At 53.5% G+C, this 19,443-nt stretch overlaps 9 protein-coding genes across 9 annotated transcripts; 5 read left to right on the top strand and 4 right to left on the bottom strand.

Annotated features, from left to right (window-relative positions):
- Nucleotides 1–437: 437 nt before the first annotated feature.
- BBA_00353 (proliferating cell nuclear antigen) lies at nt 438–2,551 on the top strand (the record flags this gene model as incomplete). The annotated part of the gene is made up of 4 exons (XM_008595450.1): nt 438–486; nt 574–794; nt 849–1,830; nt 1,884–2,551. The coding sequence occupies 4 exons, from the start codon at nt 438–440 to the stop codon at nt 2,549–2,551; spliced, it is 1,920 nt and encodes a 639-aa protein (XP_008593672.1).
- A 907-nt stretch (nt 2,552–3,458) lies between these two features.
- On the top strand, nt 3,459–4,385 carry BBA_00352 (proliferating cell nuclear antigen; the record flags this gene model as incomplete). The annotated part of the gene is made up of 3 exons (XM_008595449.1): nt 3,459–3,500; nt 3,590–4,309; nt 4,368–4,385. 3 exons carry the CDS (start codon nt 3,459–3,461, stop codon nt 4,383–4,385), a joined length of 780 nt encoding a protein of 259 aa, XP_008593671.1.
- A 1,023-nt stretch (nt 4,386–5,408) lies between these two features.
- On the top strand, nt 5,409–6,783 carry BBA_00351 (pyridoxal kinase; the record flags this gene model as incomplete). The annotated part of the gene is made up of 5 exons (XM_008595448.1): nt 5,409–5,462; nt 5,522–5,532; nt 5,609–5,688; nt 5,758–6,088; nt 6,198–6,783. 5 exons carry the CDS (start codon nt 5,409–5,411, stop codon nt 6,781–6,783), a joined length of 1,062 nt encoding a protein of 353 aa, XP_008593670.1.
- Nucleotides 6,784–7,119: 336 nt separating this feature from the next.
- Nucleotides 7,120–7,799, bottom strand: BBA_00350 (dUTP diphosphatase; the record flags this gene model as incomplete). Its single annotated transcript, XM_008595447.1, has 2 exons — nt 7,120–7,388; nt 7,511–7,799. The coding sequence occupies 2 exons, from the start codon at nt 7,797–7,799 to the stop codon at nt 7,120–7,122; spliced, it is 558 nt and encodes a 185-aa protein (XP_008593669.1).
- A 524-nt stretch (nt 7,800–8,323) lies between these two features.
- On the bottom strand, nt 8,324–9,775 carry BBA_00349 (cellobiose dehydrogenase; the record flags this gene model as incomplete). The annotated part of the gene is made up of 1 exon (XM_008595446.1): nt 8,324–9,775. The coding sequence occupies one exon, from the start codon at nt 9,773–9,775 to the stop codon at nt 8,324–8,326; it is 1,452 nt and encodes a 483-aa protein (XP_008593668.1).
- Nucleotides 9,776–10,739: 964 nt separating this feature from the next.
- Nucleotides 10,740–11,778, bottom strand: BBA_00348 (uncharacterized protein; the record flags this gene model as incomplete). The annotated part of the gene is made up of 2 exons (XM_008595445.1): nt 10,740–11,633; nt 11,680–11,778. 2 exons carry the CDS (start codon nt 11,776–11,778, stop codon nt 10,740–10,742), a joined length of 993 nt encoding a protein of 330 aa, XP_008593667.1.
- A 1,178-nt stretch (nt 11,779–12,956) lies between these two features.
- Nucleotides 12,957–14,453, top strand: BBA_00347 (KH domain-containing protein; the record flags this gene model as incomplete). Its single annotated transcript, XM_008595444.1, has 3 exons — nt 12,957–13,451; nt 13,503–14,379; nt 14,431–14,453. 3 exons carry the CDS (start codon nt 12,957–12,959, stop codon nt 14,451–14,453), a joined length of 1,395 nt encoding a protein of 464 aa, XP_008593666.1.
- Nucleotides 14,454–14,867: 414 nt separating this feature from the next.
- Nucleotides 14,868–16,242, bottom strand: BBA_00346 (fructosyl amino acid oxidase; the record flags this gene model as incomplete). The annotated part of the gene is made up of 2 exons (XM_008595443.1): nt 14,868–15,057; nt 15,131–16,242. The coding sequence occupies 2 exons, from the start codon at nt 16,240–16,242 to the stop codon at nt 14,868–14,870; spliced, it is 1,302 nt and encodes a 433-aa protein (XP_008593665.1).
- A 1,583-nt stretch (nt 16,243–17,825) lies between these two features.
- On the top strand, nt 17,826–19,207 carry BBA_00345 (iron-sulfur cluster-binding protein; the record flags this gene model as incomplete). The annotated part of the gene is made up of 4 exons (XM_008595442.1): nt 17,826–18,165; nt 18,240–18,538; nt 18,611–18,789; nt 18,922–19,207. 4 exons carry the CDS (start codon nt 17,826–17,828, stop codon nt 19,205–19,207), a joined length of 1,104 nt encoding a protein of 367 aa, XP_008593664.1.
- Nucleotides 19,208–19,443: the final 236 nt, after the last annotated feature.

Below are 19,443 nucleotides of genomic sequence, written 5' to 3'. Positions count from 1 at the left end.
CGCCACGACCCCAGGTCCCCAGACATGTGCGCTCTCGGACCAGTCTCCAGTGACCTCTGACCGCTGGCCACTGAACACAAACAAAACATTCGACTTGTGGCATCTTGTCCTGGCTTCTCGTCCTCTTGAAACTTGATCGCGGGTTTGTGGCTTGTGGTTTGCCTCCAAGTTGCCTGCACGTGCCATTGTTCAATCCTCCCAAATTCTCATTCCGTCATTTTCACAATGGCTGATTGCACCTAAAAGCTACTTGGACATTGGCACTACCTACCTCCCACGTTCCCGTACCAGTTCAAGTGCCTGTGCTGTCGCGACTCTCACTTGACCATCGTTCCCTTTGTCTTTTTACTAACTCAGCATACTCAATGGCCACTGAAGGCGTCCAACCCCGCGCCGCATTTCTTCTGTACCTATTCGCCTAATCAAGCCATTCTTCCATGGATCCTGTCATTTTCCAAGAGTCGCCCTTGGCCGACTATCTCAAATGTTAGTGCAAGCCGCTGGCTCCCCTAGCACATTTCGCCATATGCCACTATTTCTATCGTCTGCGCTCAGCTGACTCCTTCGCTATAGATGAGGATGACGACTCTCACGAGGGCTGGGCTGAGGCCGACCGCCTCTCCGAATCACCAACTTCGGCCATGTCCGACACATCACCACCTGCCAGCCCGACTCAATTCGCACCCACCGGGAGACCTCTGGTGAAGCAGCGGTTTAGAAACAGAGCACTCAGACCTCTACAGACCAGCGACAAAGCCTTGACGCCTCTGCGCGCGCTTCGAAGGAACTGCTCTGTATGCCTTCCCACCTTCCCCCCTATTTTTACCCGTCTAACCCCTGGCTTCTAGGCTGTAGTTGCAGCTAGCATGGACAGAGCCGACAACGAAAAATTCCTGGAGCAGTTTCGATATTTAATAATAGCATCTCAGCTTCTTAGTGGCCACACAATCGCGGCTCGACGCCACGCTGGCGCAGAAGCACTAAACGCATCAGCTCAAGGTGATCATTCGATCCTCTCCAACGAAGGAATTGTCGCGTCGATATTAGGTGCCTTGGCTATTGCAGTGGTACTTAGTTGGATTTTTGGGCACAAGAAGGATTCTTACGTGACGAAAAAGCGCCTCATGTTCCTAGTAGCCTTGCTTGCTGTGTCTGGAGCACTCGGTCAGGTTCATATGCGACGACAATGGCTTCGATACCGGAGAGACCAGTCTTTATCCGAGTTGAGTGGCTTCATTGTCAACTCGCACGAATTTGACAGTGTTGTTGAAGCTACATTGGCTTTGGTCCAAGAGGTCGAGCTGGTCTCGCGAGGATATAGAATGTACGGCCCCTGCTTCTTTGCCATTGAAGAAGCCCAAGCTGACAACGCAAGCAGTACCGCGCCACTACCACCCGTTAGTCGTCTCGAAGACAGATCGCAGAGCCGCAAGTGCGTTCGCCTCAGAAAAATCTTGAAAGCACGCCTGGCTGAGGTGCTCCAGCAGTACGACAGATTGGCTGCACCAATCCAGGGGTTTTCTGAGCAAACTGAACTGGAGAAATACTACGACATGTATGACATTAGTGATTTCGATATTCAAGATGCTCGTCAAGGCTACAACGAAAACGAGTTTGAAGACTCGGAATCGTTACGCACCTTGAAGATTTTGGCGGCTCGATTCTATACTGAGCGAAAAATGTTACTTTGTGCCATGTTGGCCCTAGACGCCAGCGGAGAGAAGAATGACTTGCTGCGCTGGACTGCAGCAGTGGAAGCATTACAGGAATTGAACAAGACGACAAAGGCTGCGTACAAAAACATCCAGGACATTCTTAGCGAAGAACAGTGTGAGTGTCATCTAACGAGAAGCGGCATACACCTTGACGCTAACTTTTTGAAGCGTTTCCTATTCCGCCTACACCCAAAATCCCCCTTACCCCTGGTCGAGAACGTTGGCGCGCACAATTACGGAAGCTCGGCTCCCTCTCGAGTGGTATTCGCGGCTTGCAGGCCAAGCTGCACCTGCTACGAGAAGAATCTGACAGGGCCCTTGATGACTCGAACGATATATCAGAGATGGGGCCAAACCTGATGGCCCAATATGATTCCATCGGTGTCGACCTGAAGGAACTGATGGCGGCATGGGAAGAAGGCAAGAACGCACTCGCGGTCGGTATCGATAGAAACGAGAAACGACTGTCATCGATGAGTACTCTGCTGTCACCTCGCAGCTCCATGAGCGGCGTGACATTTGCTGAGGACGGCAACGCAGCAGACGCACTGAAAGCACTGATAGGTGAATCACCGACACGCTCAGAGAAGGAGTCTCCCGTGGTAGACCCCGAAGTTTTTGAGGCAGTGGCCATCCCGAGGGCCCGAAGCATGCTCACCAGAGAAGAGCGCTTAACAAAGATGAAGGAAGACAGAGACCAGAAGGCGCAGGCCCGCCAGCAAATGGATGCGACCAGAGGCATGCTGCGCGAGCTTGAGACTGTCATCAACCTGCGTCCCAAGAATCGCCAGAGCGCTCCGGCTGACAAGACATCGAACCGTGTTGTGTCGATGTAAAGCAGTACTGTGTCCCTCTGCTCACATTCGTTTCACATATTCGACATTTCTTTCTACGGATTCATAATTCGACGTCATTTATTTTCTTATTTACGGCGTTGGGGCGGCTGGACTTGTTCCAATACAACATAGAATAACTTGGTGCGGCAGAATTAAGCCAATGGACTTCACGGCGCAATTTGGCTTGATGTTTTTTAGCAGTAATTGAATGGTTGGCCTGATTACTATCAGTATAGGTTGGTCAAGCCTCAAAAATGAAGAAAATATTACTTGGATATTTATTTGCGGGTGTATGCCTAAAGATGTGCTGTAAAGAAGACTGGCCATTTGTCTTTTCCAATGGAGAAGCTTGTGCATTCGTAGCATCATATTGCATACATGTCCCGAGTAATATTTTTTCTCTCTATTTTTCTCTCAATTCTCCTCTCTAGATTCCTCTCTGATTGCACAGAGTACACGGAAGGCAAAGGCTCGAGAAATTAGACTAGTTGACACGTTATTAGGCTCGTCACAAAGGGCAGCTCCCTTTTTGTACGCCTCTGCCCCGCGGCGCGTTGAAGTGGCGTCAGTAAAGGACCAAAGAGCACCCCGCCGCGACGCGTCTCCGTTACCCACTACAGCTCGCGCGTGTTAAGTGCCTGCTTGAGCGCTGGGCACTTTTTGCACACACTCCCAACTCGTCTTCCTCATTACTCCCATATTGTACCGAACTCAGTCTTCACCTCTGTGGTCTTGCTCCAACTTGCACGGCAACTTCATATCTGTTCACTTCTCTCACATTCTCTCAGTCACATAACCAGTCAGTAAGCTTTCCGACCGCTCCTTCGTGCCGCACCACCACACCAATGGCTGCAGTCGCGACAAGCGAGCTAAGCACGTTGACATACTGACAAAAGCCTTTTTAGATATGTTGGAGGCACGACTCGAACAAGCTAGCATCCTGAAGAAGGTATATCTCTTCTCTTGTCTCACGGCTCATTCGCCCGATCACAAAACAACCGCCCGTCAGTCATGACTTGCTAACCACTGCACGATTAGGTCGTGGATGCCATCAAGGATCTCGTCCAGGACTGCAACTTTGACTGCAATGACTCGGGCATCGCGCTGCAGGCCATGGATAACTCGCACGTGGCACTCGTGTCGATGATGCTCAAGGCCGAGGGCTTCTCCCCGTTTCGGTGCGACCGCAACATTGCGCTCGGCGTGAACCTGACGTCGCTGACCAAGGTTTTGCGTGCGGCGCAAAACGAAGACATTCTGACGCTCAAGGCCGAAGACGCGCCCGACGTGCTCAATATTGTCTTTGAGAGCAGCGAGAACGACCGTATCAGCGAGTACGACCTGAAGCTCATGGATATTGACCAGGAGCACCTGGGCATCCCCGAGACGGAATACGCTGCCACAATCTCGATGCCCTCGGCCGAGTTTAGACGCATCTGCACTGACCTTTCGGCCATGTCCGAGTCGGTCGGCATCGAGGCGTCAAAGGACGGCGTCAAATTCTCCTGCAACGGCGATATTGGTAATGGCTCCGTCACCCTGCGCAGCCACACCAACGTGGAGAAACCCGACCTTAATGTCGACATTGAGTTGACGGAGCCCGTCTCACTCACCTTTTCCCTCAAATATCTGGTCAACTTTTGCAAGGCTGCGGGCCTCTCTGGCCAGGTCAAGATTTGCCTGTCCAGCGAAGTGCCACTGCTTGTCGAATATAACCTGTCGGGTAGCAGTTATCTCCGCTTCTACCTAGCCCCCAAGGTAGGTTTCACGCCCGTCTCTGATTCATGATTATACATGCTAATCTGCTGTCATACAGATCGGTGACGAAGAGTAAGAGTGGCGCCGCCATCGTGGTGGAAACTAGTGTCGAGATGAAGAAGGAGCAAAACAACAACGTACAACGAGGTTACGATGTGGGCGTTGGTTGGATACGGTATCGTCGCAAGATGCGCCTCTGAAGACGGTGGCTTGGGTGAACACAAAATAGCATGGACTAAGAGCCAGGTAAAGCAGAGCGGGCATCATGTATGGAAACCAGAGGTTTGAGGGCACAAGCTCGTACCGGAGGGCGTATTTTACTCGGCACCTAGTTTTACTTTTTTGTTATTCTTGTTTTTTTGGTGAGAGTAGCGCCCCCGCATGCTGGGTGGTTTTGAAGGAACCTCACGATAATGAATGAAAGATGCATTACAAAAAGCAAACAGGGCCGAGTGACGCATGACGCCTGGTTGTACTCCCAGCGAAAAGATGATCACCTGCCATAAAATACTATACACGATGGGAGCAAGTTTGCCGGCTCGAGGTACGACTTGGTCTGGTTGGTGGTGGGGCTCATCAATCAATGTCTGGCCGCAGCTTACATGATGGCATTGATGGCAGCCCGCAATTCCGCCGTGGCCGCCCGAGAGCGCGGTGCTAGTGGTTTCCCCCATTCGAACCGGCGTAATCTTGACTTTGTGATTCGAGAAGCTGCCATTCTCACGCAAAGCACAGTGACGAGGTATCAAGGCTGCGTTGCGCCAGGTTTTTTCGCCTCGCTCCGTTTTGCGCAACCTACGTCATTGGCTATTAAAAAAAAAAGCTGCAGTCCAAGGACTTGCTCCGACGAGGCGGTTGCAACATTCAAGGCTTGGAAGGGGGGGGGTTGCACCGAACATCACCTATCGTTAGCAGCCTCGTCTTTCGCGGCGAAAGCCGCCTTCAGCAAGTTGTCTTTTGGCTGAGCATTTCACTGCGGCTTCAATCAGAGTGGCTTTTTTTTTTCCCTCTCATCATTCTTTTCTCATTTCTTGCCGAAAATCACGAGCAGTTGATAGCACCTTGTCGCGCGAGATTTTTTAAGCTGCTGGCAATCAAAATGTCTGCCGCTCCGATTGTGCCGGCCACACGGGTTTTGGCCGTCGCGAGCCACGTGAGTCTCTGCATAGGATGCCTTGAACGTGACAATGAATCGCTAACCATGCAGTCCAGGTTGTCTCGGGGTAGGAGAGCGCTGTTTTCTTGAAAACCCCCGACAACGGCATGTGGATTGCGGAATAACTGACAACTTTTTGGTAGCTATGTCGGCAACAAAGTCGCCGTCTTTGTGCTGCAGTCTCTGGGCTGTGACACGGCCGCTCTCAACACGGTACAGTTCAGTGCGTTTTTTCCCTCTGTTCTTATGATCCCAGGCTAGCGAAGACGAGGAAAACGCTCATCGTCCACAGGCAACCACACGGGGTACAGGCATTGGACGGGCACAAAGGCCACGGCGCAGGAAATCAGCGACCTGTACCGCGGCCTCAAGGACAACTACATCAACGACTTTGACATGATGCTGTCTGGCTATATTCCCGGCGCCGAGGGCGTCCTCGCCGTGGGAGACATTGCCAAGGAGCTCAAGGCAGCCAACAAGGAACAGCCAGGCAGCTTCTTCTGGGTGCTGGACCCGGTCATGGGCGACAATGGCAACTTGTACGTGGCTGCCGATGTCGTGCCCGCGTACAAGTCGCTCCTTTCCTACGCCGATCTCATCATCCCTAACCAGTTTGAGGCCGAGTATGTGCCCCCTTTCCCCCCCCCCCCCTCCCGGCCCAATTCTTTCCCTCTGCGCCTCATCCTGTCTGTTGTCCTCCGTCGCTGACCATGTGTTTTGTGTCGTCCACAGACTACTCTCAGAAGTCAAAATTACAGACATGGACAGCCTAGCCGCCGCCATCCAGGCCCTGCATGAAAAGCATCACGTTCCGCACGTCATCATCACTTCGGTCAACATTTCCTCGCCCGACATTCCCGCAGACCATCTCTGCGTCGTCGGCTCCACCATGACGTCCACCGGCCGCGCCCGGCTTTTCAAGACCGTCTTCCCCAGCATCGACTGCTACTTTTGCGGCACGGGCGACATGTTTGGCGCGCTCGTCACGGTGCGAATGCGCGAGGCCGTCGCCGCCACGTCCGGCGCCGGCGTCACGGCCCGCCCCAGCTGGGTGAGCGACGATAGCGTCGCGGCCGTGGATCTGCCGCTGGCCCGCGCGACGGAAAAGGTGCTCGCGAGCATGCACGAGGTGCTCACGCACACAAAGGACGCCATGCCGGGCGTCGTCGATCGCACGCTCGCGGCCATGACGGAGGACGAGCGTCGGGGCGACAAGCAAAAGATGCTGGCGGGGAAGAAGGCGGCGGAGCTGCAGCTCGTCCGCAACTTGGACTGTCTCCGCAGGCCACAGAAGAAGATTGAAGTCCGTCCGTTCTAGCGATTGGCTGCTCTTTTTGTGAGGAGTTTTGAGAGGGGTGGGAAATGCATGCATGGTACATGAGGAGGATAGATGAGAGATGCACAGGCTAGACACGGGAGCATTATGGGTAGATTTTTTGCATTCCTTTTGCTGTTTTAGATATATATTTATGCATATATATCATCAATCGTTTTGTGAATTTGGTCGACGTAGTCTAAATGCATATACCAATTATTCTGTTCCTTGGACCTGCTTTCCAGTATTGCTGTCATGACATCGTGCCATTGCTCTATCGAAAAACTTCTATCCCCCGAATCCTTGCCATCTTCATGCCCCCCCTCCATGTTTTCTTTCTCAATTCGTGTTGCCGTAGCCGGTACTGCCAAACCCGCCCGCACCACGCACACTCTCCTGGAGCTCCTCAACCTCGACAACGTCGGGCGTCACGATGCGCTCGAGGACGAGCTGCGCGATGCGGTCGCCCTCTTTAATCGCGTAGTCGGCCTCGGCGTGGTTGAACAGGAGCACCTTGACTTGACCGCGGTAGTCGGCATCAATCACGCCCGCGCCCGTGTCAATAAAGTGTTTCGAGGCCAGGCCTGAGCGGGGAGCGATGCGGCCGTCTGGGAGAGAGAGAGAGAGCGCCGTTGATTAGTACAACACATTATTAAACCAGGAGGGCGGGTTTTTATAAAAAAAAACAAAGAAAAAGGCAGACAAGAGGCTAAAGGAGGGGAACACGTACAGGTACCAGCAGGGACGGCAATGCTTATGTCAGTATCGACGAGCACCTTGCCGCGCGCAGGCACAGTCGTGTCCTTGGCGGCGTACAGGTCGTAGCCCGCGGCGAACGCGCTGCCTCGCGTGGGGAGTCGTCCGGCGGGGGACAGCTTCTTGACCTGCAACGAGGGGACTTGCTCGGTAGCAGCAGCAGCAGCAGCAGCAGGCATGGTGGTGGTGGTGGCTTCGTCGGTCTTGACGCGCTTGGCGGGTGGTGAGGACACGGCTGGTGCAGATTCAGAGGCCGAGGTCATGTTTGGTAATAAGAGAAAGAAGAGCTGGTGAGTTGTTGGCGAAACAGATGGTTGGTGGTGGGAATGGAATGGCGGTAGGTAGGGGTCCTAGATAACAATAGCAGAGAGAAGACGCGTGACGCGAACTCGGAGCGCGTCAGGCATTTGGCGTAAAGTGGTTTGGGCTGTGGTGGGGAAGTGAAGTGGATTAATGCGAGGGCGAGAGGACTGATAGATTGATAATTATGATTTCGGAATACAAGGGAGGAAAAGAGCAGTTTTGGAATTAGGGCGGCGCCTTTGATGATGAACTTGTATTATGCTGCTGTGTTGTTTCAATGATCTTGTTGATTGGCTAATCAATTGGCATCTTTAGTTCCAATTACACCATTTCACCATAGCAGTGAACTATTGGCCACTCTCAGCACGGGAGCATGAGCATGCACCATTTTGGTCTCTTGCTGTCCCCAGCCTTGCATTTACTATGGTTTGGCAGCAATCATGAAATTAATTATTATCCAATATACATCGCCAAGACAAAAGGCCTATGTATGATATTTGGCTGGTCGTAGCTTCTCATCGGATTTTCTGCTCGACGCATCCTCATCGTCTTCACTTTCCGCGTCGTCTAGCGCGAAATAGTCTTCATTGTCCTCGCCTCTCCAGTCAGTCGCCGCCGTCTTGAGCTTTACCTGATCTTGCTGGCGCTTTTTCTTGGCAATGTATACGATGGCCACCAGCGCCATAAGCTCGGTCGCAATCAGAGCCACCAGCCCGTACAGTCCCAGTCTTGCCAGGCCAAACAAGATTGAGCCGGTAATGGCATTCGTCCAACCTCCGAGCAGGATACCCCAACCGAGTGACATGTGGCCGTACGATACCCAGGTGCGGCGTCGAATCTTGACAAACTGCACGTGGTGCCACCAGCCCGACGCCGCTTGTACGAATGAGAGTGCAAAGACGGCAAGGCCAATAACTTGGTGCGCGGAGCCAAAGAGGTCCCCGCGGCTCATGTAAATGCCGAGTGCGGCGCCGACAGCGGCAAAGCACATGGCGCCGGCTTGAATCATCCAGTGGTACTTGAAGGCCTTGTCGAGACCAGAGCGGATGCCGACGACGCCAAGGGGAAATAGAGCGAGGAATGCGATGAGCATGACAAAGGCGTGAATGTAGGCAGCGGGGCGTGCTCGGATCCTCTGGAAGAACGAAGGCTTCTTGATGAGAATGCGTGAAGCGCTCGCGTTGATATTATTCTGGTGTTTGAGGACGGCCGGCGGACCGGTGGCGTGGTGCGTCGAGGCGGCCTGCAGATTGGCATAAAAGTTGCCCCATCCGTTGACGCCGACGTGTTTGCGCAGCGGCTGGTCCCAGGCATAGGGTGCCATGTCCTCGAATTCGTTAAAGGCCCAGATCATGGCTTGCGACGTCTCTTCAGCGTCGACGGCATGGCCCAGCCACTTGGTGCAGCTATAGCAGGCGAATTGGGCAACGCCAAGATGCGTCCCGTCCTCGCCAGTCTTCCACTCGCCAGCGCCGATTTGCTGCACAAGCACGCCGGAATTCTGGCTCGGGTCGTCCTGAGAGAGCACGGCTGGCTGCTCGTGGCCGTGGGCGAGTTCGACGCCGCGAGCGCTCACCACCGGGCCCTTGTTGGTGACGGGGTCCCCGTATATGAGAAACATGAGCGATCCAGACATGACGGCGCCAGAGCCAATGGCTAGCCAACCAGCGCTAGCGAGCGTGTCGTTGGCGGGCCGGCTCACCTCGACGGTCACGAGCATGTCGTGCGCCGCTGTGGAGTGGTTGTGGTACATGTTGGCGGCCACGCAGAACCGGGGGCCGTGATCTGCCCAGCCGTCGACGCAGAATTGCGCGATGGCGGGGGTCTTGTCGTGATGCGCATGGCCGCCGTGAGGATCTGGGTTGGCAGCGACAGAGGAGCAGAGCGCCGCAGCACCCGCTAGAGCCAGCTGCCAGAGTCGCTGCATCTGCGACATTTGGGGTTTTGCCTTGTTACACGCTGCTGACTCGGTGGCGATACGCGGGATGCGGGCGGAGCGGACGATGCAGAGGACAGACGGGTAGATGTAGATGTGAAAAGAGTTGAGATGAAAAAAGATGGGATGAAATCTACCTCCCTGGGCATCGCCAGCCTCAATCCTCAGCTGCAAGACAAACAAGACAAACAAGACCCCCTGGAGCACTGGTACTACCTAACGCTACGCATACCTAGGAATATTTCAGGCATATTTTTGTTGGAGTGGCTGAGCCTGCTGACCACGCAGCTTTTAAGCAAATCTAAGTGGCTACAGGGACCTGCGAGCTGCACAGTCACTCAATACCATGCACGGTCAGCACCTTGATGATGTATGCTGTAATAAAACTGATAAAAGGGCTCTTTTGCTATCGTGTCATTATTTGCTCCCGTCCTGATTTGGACTGTCCAGGCACTGCCAGGCAGGCACAGCGGACACAGCAGGGAGCAAACAGGTCGGGGGATGGTTGGCATCATAATTAGCGCAATCATGCTCATACTGAACCTCTGCAAGCAAACGATGCAATTACCTCGTGCAGCTGAGGCCGCCTCGGTTGAAGCCCACTGGAACAAAGTTATTAGCATTCTCTTGTGATAACAGGGGTGCTGCATGGCACCCATCCCGAACGACAGCTTGGGGTGATTTTCTCGTCATGAACTATTATTATTAGACCGCTACCTATAATCAAAGGTAGTGCTATTCGCACAAGTGCTGGTTGCGCCATACCCAGCCTAGGTTCAATGATCTGTCTAGAGATGCACAGTAGGAAGCGCCTGTCTCTAATCATTCCAAAACATTACGCACCTTTATGTCGCAAATATTACCGAGTAATCCGTACATCTGATCGAGTTCCCGCTCATAACCCTGCTTTTCCTACACGTCGTACGACTAGATTTTTCCCCATCACCATGCGCTTCATCCCGTCTTATTCTTCTAGTTCTCTTCCAAAGTCAATCAGCTTGATCCTTGAAATATCTCTCGGGTGGTATTGGGCCACTTTCGATCGTATTAGGAACCGAACGGCTGCAGACTCGCGTCCAATTGTCACATACGCGTCCTCTGTGTTCCCCGCTGCCTCTGTCATTTTATTGAGAAGCTGCTCTGTGAGCCAGCGCATCTCCTCCGCCGCAGCTTCTACATCGTTCAGGGGTCGTCTTCGCTGATCATCGACTGTTGCGCGTCGGGCGCCGGCGCTATCCCTTGAAGTTGCCCATATCTCGTCGATGCGCCGCTGCCCTTTGTCTCGTCCAGCATCGCTTCTGCCCGTCTTCCTGAGCTTGCCTTGCGCAGTGAACCCGGCGGCAAGATCCCTGGCGTCAACGTCCATCAAGTCTCCCACTACTGGGCCGCCCATTTCCTCGGCGACGAGGAGCGGCGCAAGCTCACGCTCCATAAAGGCAAGAAGATCAATCATGAGTTGTCGTTTCCTTCTGCTGTAATCCTTGGCTCTCTGTTTTAGCTCCGCCCTCTTCTCGCTCACTGCGTCGCCAGGTGTAACGTCCGCATTTGTATTTAGCTCCTCTTGTAACGACGCTATTCGAGCTGTGAGGGCTTCGTGGATCAGATTTTGGTCCTTGAGCGCCGCGCGATCAGCTTCTAGCTGCTTCCTTTGCGCTTCTTGTGACTTGGTTTGCTCTGCCACAAGTGCATTTGAACCTTCAACGACAGCATGCGTCTTGCGCATAGCTACTAATGAGGGAAGTAAAGAGCCCGCGATGGGGACAAATGGCTCTGCATTTGTGACTTGATCAAGCGCGGCAGTAATCACCTGCACTTGAGCTATTGGTGATAGAATGGCCGCTTCTTGAGAAGCGCGTAGCTGAGACGCGTTAGAAAGCGTTATTGTGCAGTGTGTGAGGACATACGCTATTTAATTGCTGTTCACGCTCTCGGAGTTCGTGTCGTAGCTCTCTGAGTGTGTATTCAAGATTGTTGGCATGAGCGCGATCCTCGGAAGGCGCCATGGCTGTTATAACATGGAGTGGTCAACTGATGACCTTTGACAGCAGATCATTATTGTAGCTTCGAATTTGTATTATAACTGTCGCACCAAATGTTCAACATGGTCTGTCCAGGGCCAGTATGAGTAGGCGTCCATGTCCATCAGCGCGTACCGCGTCGTGACAGCTGCTAGTTCTGTTGTAAGATTCGCACTGTATTTCTAGGCCTTGCCAGCTCAGAGGATACACCAAGACATCGACTGATGGTGCTGCTCAGCCTCCACAAACCTGGCAGTTGGGCCACAATTCGCACTGTACCCACCGAGCGAGCTGTGCGGCGTCCCCAGACAAATACCAGGCGGGCACGTGACTGTCTGAATGGGGCGAGGGCAGGAACGAGTCGGGGGAAATTCCAAGGAGGTTCCCTCCTTCCTTTGCGACGCGCGACCTTGCTTCACCCCCATCATCATCATCCCTGGCCACGCTCTCTCGAGGCTTGCGTCTCATCTGGTTACCGCTGTCGCGAGCTGTAAATCAATTGGCGCCGACTATTTTTGTTCCGCGACCGACGACGCAGACGGACGACGACGCATCAGATCCTTTACGGAAAGCTCTGCGCCACTGAGCACCGTTGGGCTACCTACGCACTAGCTCCCGCGCGCATTCTGCGACAGGCAACCTCCACCCAGTATCTCCAACCAAGCACCCATACGTGACACGAAGCAAAGCGATAGCGATTCTGTGACAAGGTAGCGACGAGAAAATAGAAGGAAAATATTTAGGTTTGAGTCGAGCGCTTGCCTCTTCCCTGTCCACGAGAATTTCCTCCGTCCTCGATTCGCTGCACCATTCTCTTCCCTCATCAAGACATTCAACTCTCCATCTCGTCTCATCGCCCTTCCTCTCCTCTATATCAGAGTCATCTCCGACACCATTCTCGATCACGGCTTCGCACATTCCTCCTGCCTGAGCTTCTCAGAGCTTTCCTCTCTGCCATCTCTCTCTCAGCCCGTCCTGCCCAAAGGCTGCTCGACACCACTTCACGAAGACTTCACACGACTCGAGCTCCTCGACCCCGTCACTGCACCAGCACGTTTTCCTCCTGAAAACCCCCTGAGTGTAGATAAGACGATTCAATAAAAATCCAATCTAAACGACTTTTCCTGTTAATGCTGAAGAAGGAACTCGTGAAACCTTGAGCCATGTCTTCCTCACCGCCACAGCCGACTCAGTCGACGAAGCGACCTCTAGAGGAGGCTTCCTCTCCTTCTCGCGCTACAGACCAACCTGACGCGAAGCGTCCCGCGCTCGACAAGATTCTGAAGAACGATGGCGAAGTAAAGAACACCACGGCGTTGGAGGATGCCGTCGAAAGCGCCGATAAGCACGGCGACGAAGCTTCGAACGGCGTCAAGTCAGAAACCGAGACCACCACTGTCGATGTCAGTGCCGACGACAAGGTGGCGGCGGCAGCCGGTGCTGCTTCGTCTTCTGCCGCCGCGCACGACGAGACATCCTGGATACACATTCGCGCCGTCATATCCAGCCCAGAAGCCGCTACTATCATTGGCAAGGGCGGTGAGAATGTTTCCAACATTCGCAAGATGTCAAATGCCAAGTGCACCGTCAGCGACTACCAAAAGGGAGCCGTCGAGCGCATCTTGACAGTCAGCGGCATCGTAGACGCAGTTGCCAAGGTAGGCTCACAGTTCTTCAATGTGCTATTCATCACGCTAACCTGTCCTTAGGCTTTTGGCCTGATCATTCGTACATTGAACAACGAGGCTCTGACGGAAACCTCGACCGCCTCATCAAAGACGTACCCGCTGCGTCTGCTTATTCCCCACATTCTCATTGGCTCTATCATTGGAAAGGGTGGTGCTCGCATCAGAGAAATCCAGGAAGCGTCGGGGGCTCGACTTAATGCTTCGGATTCCTGCCTCCCCATGTCCAGTGAGCGCTCGCTGGTTGTGATGGGTGTTGCCGACGCTGTCCATATTGCAACGTACTATGTCGGCTCGACCCTTCTTGAGCAACTCAACGAACGTTTCGGCGGACCTGCTGCGTCTGCATATGCGACTAGAAGTGGTGCGCCCGCTGGCTCTATTCCTGGCGGTATGCAAGTAGTGCCGTATAGCCCCCAGCCTGCCTCTGGTCAGTACGGTCGCAGCGAAAACTATGGACGCCACTCCGAACGTCGCCCCCCGATGCCACCTCCTGCTGCCTACCCGGCGCAATACCCGCCTCATGCCGGCGCTCAAGCCGCGGTCCCCAGCATGCCTCTGCACTACGGGGCGCAGGCAGGTGGTTATGGAGCAGCTGCTCCCCATGTTCAGCAACACATGCCACCACACACTGGCGCGCAGCCTCACGGTGGTCCTCAGGCGCAGAACATGCATGCCGGCATGCCCGGTGGCCCAATGACACAGCAAATCTATATCCCCAACGACATGGTCGGCGCCATCATCGGCAAGGGTGGCCAGAAGATTAATGAAATACGGCAGCTCAGTGGCAGCGTGATTAAGATCAACGAGCCCCAGGACAACAGCAATGAGAGACTGGTTACAGTTACAGGCACTGAGGAGTGCAATCGCATGGCCTTGTACCTGCTTTACTCTCGCCTTGGTAAGTTCCGAGCAGGACACATTGACAATACAATGACTAACCAGATTACAGACTCGGAGAAGCACAGAATGTAAACTGCGCAAATCAGGTGCGTACGGAGAGGGTATACGACGATTTTTGGACGGTGTTTGTTCAACTGGTGCTTCTTTACTTTTGCTTTGGTCTTTACTGTTTTGTGCGTGCCAATTTGTAGTCGTCGCGGTCGAATTCAAGGAGACTTATGAAACTTCTGTATCGATTAGTATGGGGTTGTTCTAACGGCAGTCTTCGGATTATTGGAGTTGCATTTCAAATCATGATTCTTCAGCGAGCTGAACGCGGATGATGACGAGAAACACGTGTAGTAATTGGGTGTCCGGTAAGAGACGTCAATGCAGCAGTCTATTCAATAAGGTACGCGTCATGTTTTTGTTGCGCATTCCTATCTGCTGCCCCTAGCATTGACAAGTACGAATCTATATCGAGACGGTCTATAGAGTTTGGAGTTTTCATAATTTTGACTGCTCTAGAGTTGTCAAAGTTCGCAGCGGCGGTCCGCCCCGGCTTCCATCGCCAATCTTGATCTCACTCGCCTCCGAGTCTGGACGCATACGCCACTGGTGTCTCAAGCTCTGGCTCGCCTTGTTCTCAAGACAATCGACAATATACCTGCCCAGTACCGGAAGAAATTTGAATCCACTACGATGTTGTCAGCTCAACTAGATTCAAGTTTTGGCAGCACGAACTTGTGCACACAAAGATGGCAACTTACTGTCCCGAGCCGCCCGTTGCCAGAAAGAGCCCCTCGACCTGTGGATGGTTGTCGACGATGAAGTCACCCTCGGGAGTGTCCGAGTACCAACACAAGCGCAGCCTCGACCATGGTCGCTCCGCAAACTCGGGCACCAGGTCCCGCAGCCCATCGCGCAGCCCTTGTTGCGCGTCCTCGGGCATGAAGGAAGTGCGCGCATTGTTGGCGTCCCGGCGCGGGCAGGAGAGGACGCTCGGCGGGGTGCGCCCGTCATCGACTGTTTCCGCAGTCGCATACCCGTAGCCGTGACGGGCAATCTTGAGGATATTTGTGCCCGGCGTGGGGGGGAACACAAACACGCCCTTGTTGGCGTTGATCATGACGGGCATGCCCCGCAGCGTGGCGGCCTCGGCATCGGTGAGCTGGATGAAGCCCACGGGCTGCGCCGAGGCGGAGCTTGCGTGGGTGACGCGGAGCAAATGGTTCGTCCAGGCGCCGGTGGCGAGAATGACCAGGGAAGCGCTCATGCGGCTGCTGTCGAGGAACTGTACGCCAGTCACGCGCGAGCCGTGGTATACCAGCTTCTTGACCGTGCCGCGCCTCCCAGAGACGATGGAAACCCCTGCCTGGCTGCATCGTCCCGCCAGCTGTCCGATGCTGGCCGCTGCGTCGGCCCACCCGCCCTTGGGGTTGTAAAAGGCCTTGAATCCCTCGAGTTTAGCCGGGATGCCGGGGACGCGCTGCCGCATGTCGGCGGCGTCGTCGTACAGCTCAATGGTGCGTCCGAGCTTCTCGTCGACTGCGACGCAGTGGCGCGTGTACTCGAACTCGGGCTCCTTCGCCTCGTTGAGCATCACGAAGCCGCACTGGTGGTAGTGGTCCGGGTAGTCGGCGGCCCAGCCGGCGACGGCCTCGCGCGCCATGACGCCGTACAGACGGTCGCCGTAGTCGAAGCGGATGATGCGCGAAAGGTCCACGCTGCTGCCGTCGACGGCCGGCGGCACGAAGCGGTCGAGCACGGTGACGTTGGTGTATCCGCGCTGGGCAAGCTCGAGGGCGGTGGAGAGGCCAAAGACGCCGGCGCCGACGATGATGATGGAGTCTGCCTTGGCAGGCGGAGGTTTAGGCGACATTTTTTTTCTTTTTTTTTTGGTTTCTTTGTTGGTGCAGACTGTCTCACTGATTGTAGTAATTCTTATTGAAATTTCTCAATTCGAAGGATTGAAAAGTGAATCAACACCGCCGCATCGTCTTGTTTATATAAGACTTGGGTGGATGGGCATGAAGTAGTTGAGTGGGCGCGCGCCGAGACGCGGAGCAAGTGCGCCGTGCCCACCACGTCCCGCATCGGAAGGCTCACTTATGGCCTGTTCGCCCACTGTGAGACACCGCGAATAGGCGATATATAAAGTGTTGGTAGTGTATTTTTAGCGAATGCGAGTCTGCGCCTATAAAGTCCCCTGGATAGACATTTCTTCAGTACTTGTTGTGTTGTTGCGCTTGCGCTAGTTCACTGGAGCTGGAAGCGGATGGAGCATAGCACATAGCTCAATGGTCTTCAATGTACTGGTGTTTGCGGCGCAAATCTGGGTTATGTCATAAAGTCAAGTCATGGGGAGAAAGATGAACTACGGAGAATGAAGGGTGCACGAGTGATTCTTAGACGAGGCTTCATTAGCCCTGGGAGATGATGTGCCGGGTAGGTGGCCTACAACGAATGTGGCCGTCGAGAGCTGCTTGTTGTTGCAGCTAGCCCAGAGTTGACTGGTATCTAAATGCGAAAAATAACTCTACACCGCAAGATTCCGGATAAGCCATGGATGTCAAAAACACTCACAGTTTTTTTCACTTTGTAAGTAGCCAAACTACTATTGGAAGATTAGCCTATGTAAAGCGCGAGGCAGCAGCTACGTGTGCACCAGAACTGTGATTCGACAACAGCATTTTCCCTACCATCTCATCGTTGCACGACCTCAAACCTTGGACCTGTCAGTTTTAGTTGATTACATTACCAAATACCCTTTCTCAGTTTCCAAGGTCACCTCTCTCCCAAGTCCTTGCCCACAGCAGACAACCCGGCAACTCCACTTGTCGTTGAACACTGGTACAATGACTTGTCTTGGAGCGCACTCTCTCGCTTCCGTGCTAATCTTAATTGCGCTAACCATGTTTATCAACTTGTGATGTCGGGAAGAGTAATTCGTAAGGCGGCCTTGGGGGGGGGGGGGGGCAATCTTGACACCTTTTGTCTTGAAGCCACATCCACTGAACACATGATGCTGCAAAGACCAAGACGTCAACAGTGAGATTGACGTGGCAAGCTACACGACAGTACAAGGAGCCACATTTAGTGTACTTTTAATGCTTTCTTGTTAGTTTTCCCAAGCGAGAATCAGGTCAACCAGCGGTCATCGGAGCTTCTGTGGGTACGGATACGGATCCAGGTTCTCCGTCCCCACACGGCCCGTTCAGCGCCGATGGGGGCTCACGGGGTCCCACCGGCCCGGGATCTCGGCCGGGGTCTTGTAGCAGCCCCGAGGGATGCCAAGAAGCGACTGAGCAGAAGATTTTGTTTATAATAGAGAAGAAAAGTCGTTTGTGAAATAAAGGCCCAGGTGAGCAACGAAAGAAAGCTGCCCCCCCAAGCTACACGAATTGATTCGAATCCCCCCCCCCCCGCCCCCCGGTTTTTGTATTCAAAGATTATAAATTCACCATGAGCTGGTTCCGCCGTGGCAAAAGTCGAGCATCAGTAGCTGATGGCTGTGATGGCAAGGCCACGCCGGCGCTACCTGCAGCATGGTACAGGTCGCCGGCCATGTACGAGCTCGAGCGGCGGGCCATTTTCTCCAAGAAGTGGCTACTCGTCACGCACAAGCTGCGCTTCCCCGACACGGGCAGCTATGTCCAAATCACCGAGGCCGGCTATACGTTTTTTCTGATTCGCGACCGACAGGGCAACATTCGGGCGCATCACAACATTTGCAGGCATCGCGCATATCCAATGGTGGACAAGGAGTCTGGCAAGGTGTCGGTTCTTGCATGCAAATATCACGGTTTGTTGTTACACTGTAGAAGCCGCCAACCCACAATTGGATTCTGATTCTTCTTGAAATCAACAAAAAAACAGGCTGGTCATATGGTTTCGATGGGCATCTAGCCAAAGCGCCCAAGTACCAAGAAGTTGCCGGCTTCAAAAAGGAAGACAATGGGCTATACCGCATCCACGTGCACGTCGATGCGCTCGGGTTTGTATACGTCAACCTGGACGCCGGCGAGGTTCCCGCCGTGTCCTGGGGTCAAGATTTCGCCACGGTAGATGAGCAGCCGCGGCTGCGCAAGTTTGACATGACGAGATACACATATGACCACAGCTGGGAGATGACGGGCGACTACAACTGGAAAGTCCTGGCCGACAACTACAACGAGGTAAGTTCGTCCAGAGATGCAAGCCGCGCGCGGGTGCCTATGGGATTGATAAAAGATAACGTTTTATTACAGTGTTATCACTGTCCTACCGGTCATCCGGCGCTGCCGGCCTTGACAGATCTCGCCAAGTACTGGGTCGAGACGGCCGGGGCGCACATCCAGCACTACGCCGTCGACAAGACGGACCCAGAGGTCAAGAGCCTAGGCAATGTCAGCACATTCTACTACCCGAATGCTTCCTCTACAGTCACGTACGCTTTTTATATTTTTTTTTCTTCTTTTTTTTCTTTTCATTTCTTTCAAATTGATTCTTTTTTTTTTAAAAAAATTGTCCATGTTTTTTTTGTTTCATTCTTTGCTGACAGAAAAAAAAAAAAAAAAAGTCCCCATTTCTTCTTTATCCAGCGCTGCGTGCCCGTCTCGGCCACGCAGACGCACATGGAGTACGAAGTATACCGCAGCATCGACGCTACCGAATCCGAATTTGTCGAAATTTCCGACTTTTTCAAAAACATCATGATGGAGGATAAAGAATTGTGCAACGGCGCGCAAAGAAACCTCAATGCGGGGATATTTCTCAACGGCGAGCTGCATCCTCGCGCAGAAAAGGTAACAAAGTCCTCCCCCCCCAAAAAACCCGCTCGGGGCGGTGCTGACAAGATGGCATAAAAAAAAAGGGACCTCTTTATTTTCAAAAACTGACGAGAAATCTCGTCACAAATCATTATGAAAGCGAACAAGCAAAGGGACAAGAGATTTGGCCGGCAGTGCCGACACATTGCGTCTCGGATACGATTCAAAAGGATGTGGATTTGTGCAATAAGCTGGATTGTGCTGGGAATGGCAGTGTCAACGCTGAATTGGCATGGTAAACTAGGATATTACAATTTCATATTCGAGCATGG

The sequence above is a fragment of the Beauveria bassiana genome, assembly GCF_000280675.1.
Source record: "Beauveria bassiana ARSEF 2860 unplaced genomic scaffold BBA_S00001, whole genome shotgun sequence".
Taxonomy (NCBI): Eukaryota; Fungi; Ascomycota; class Sordariomycetes; order Hypocreales; family Cordycipitaceae; genus Beauveria; species Beauveria bassiana.
The sequence above is the reverse complement of the archived record's forward strand: the minus strand, read 5'-3'. Positions and strand labels throughout refer to the sequence as shown.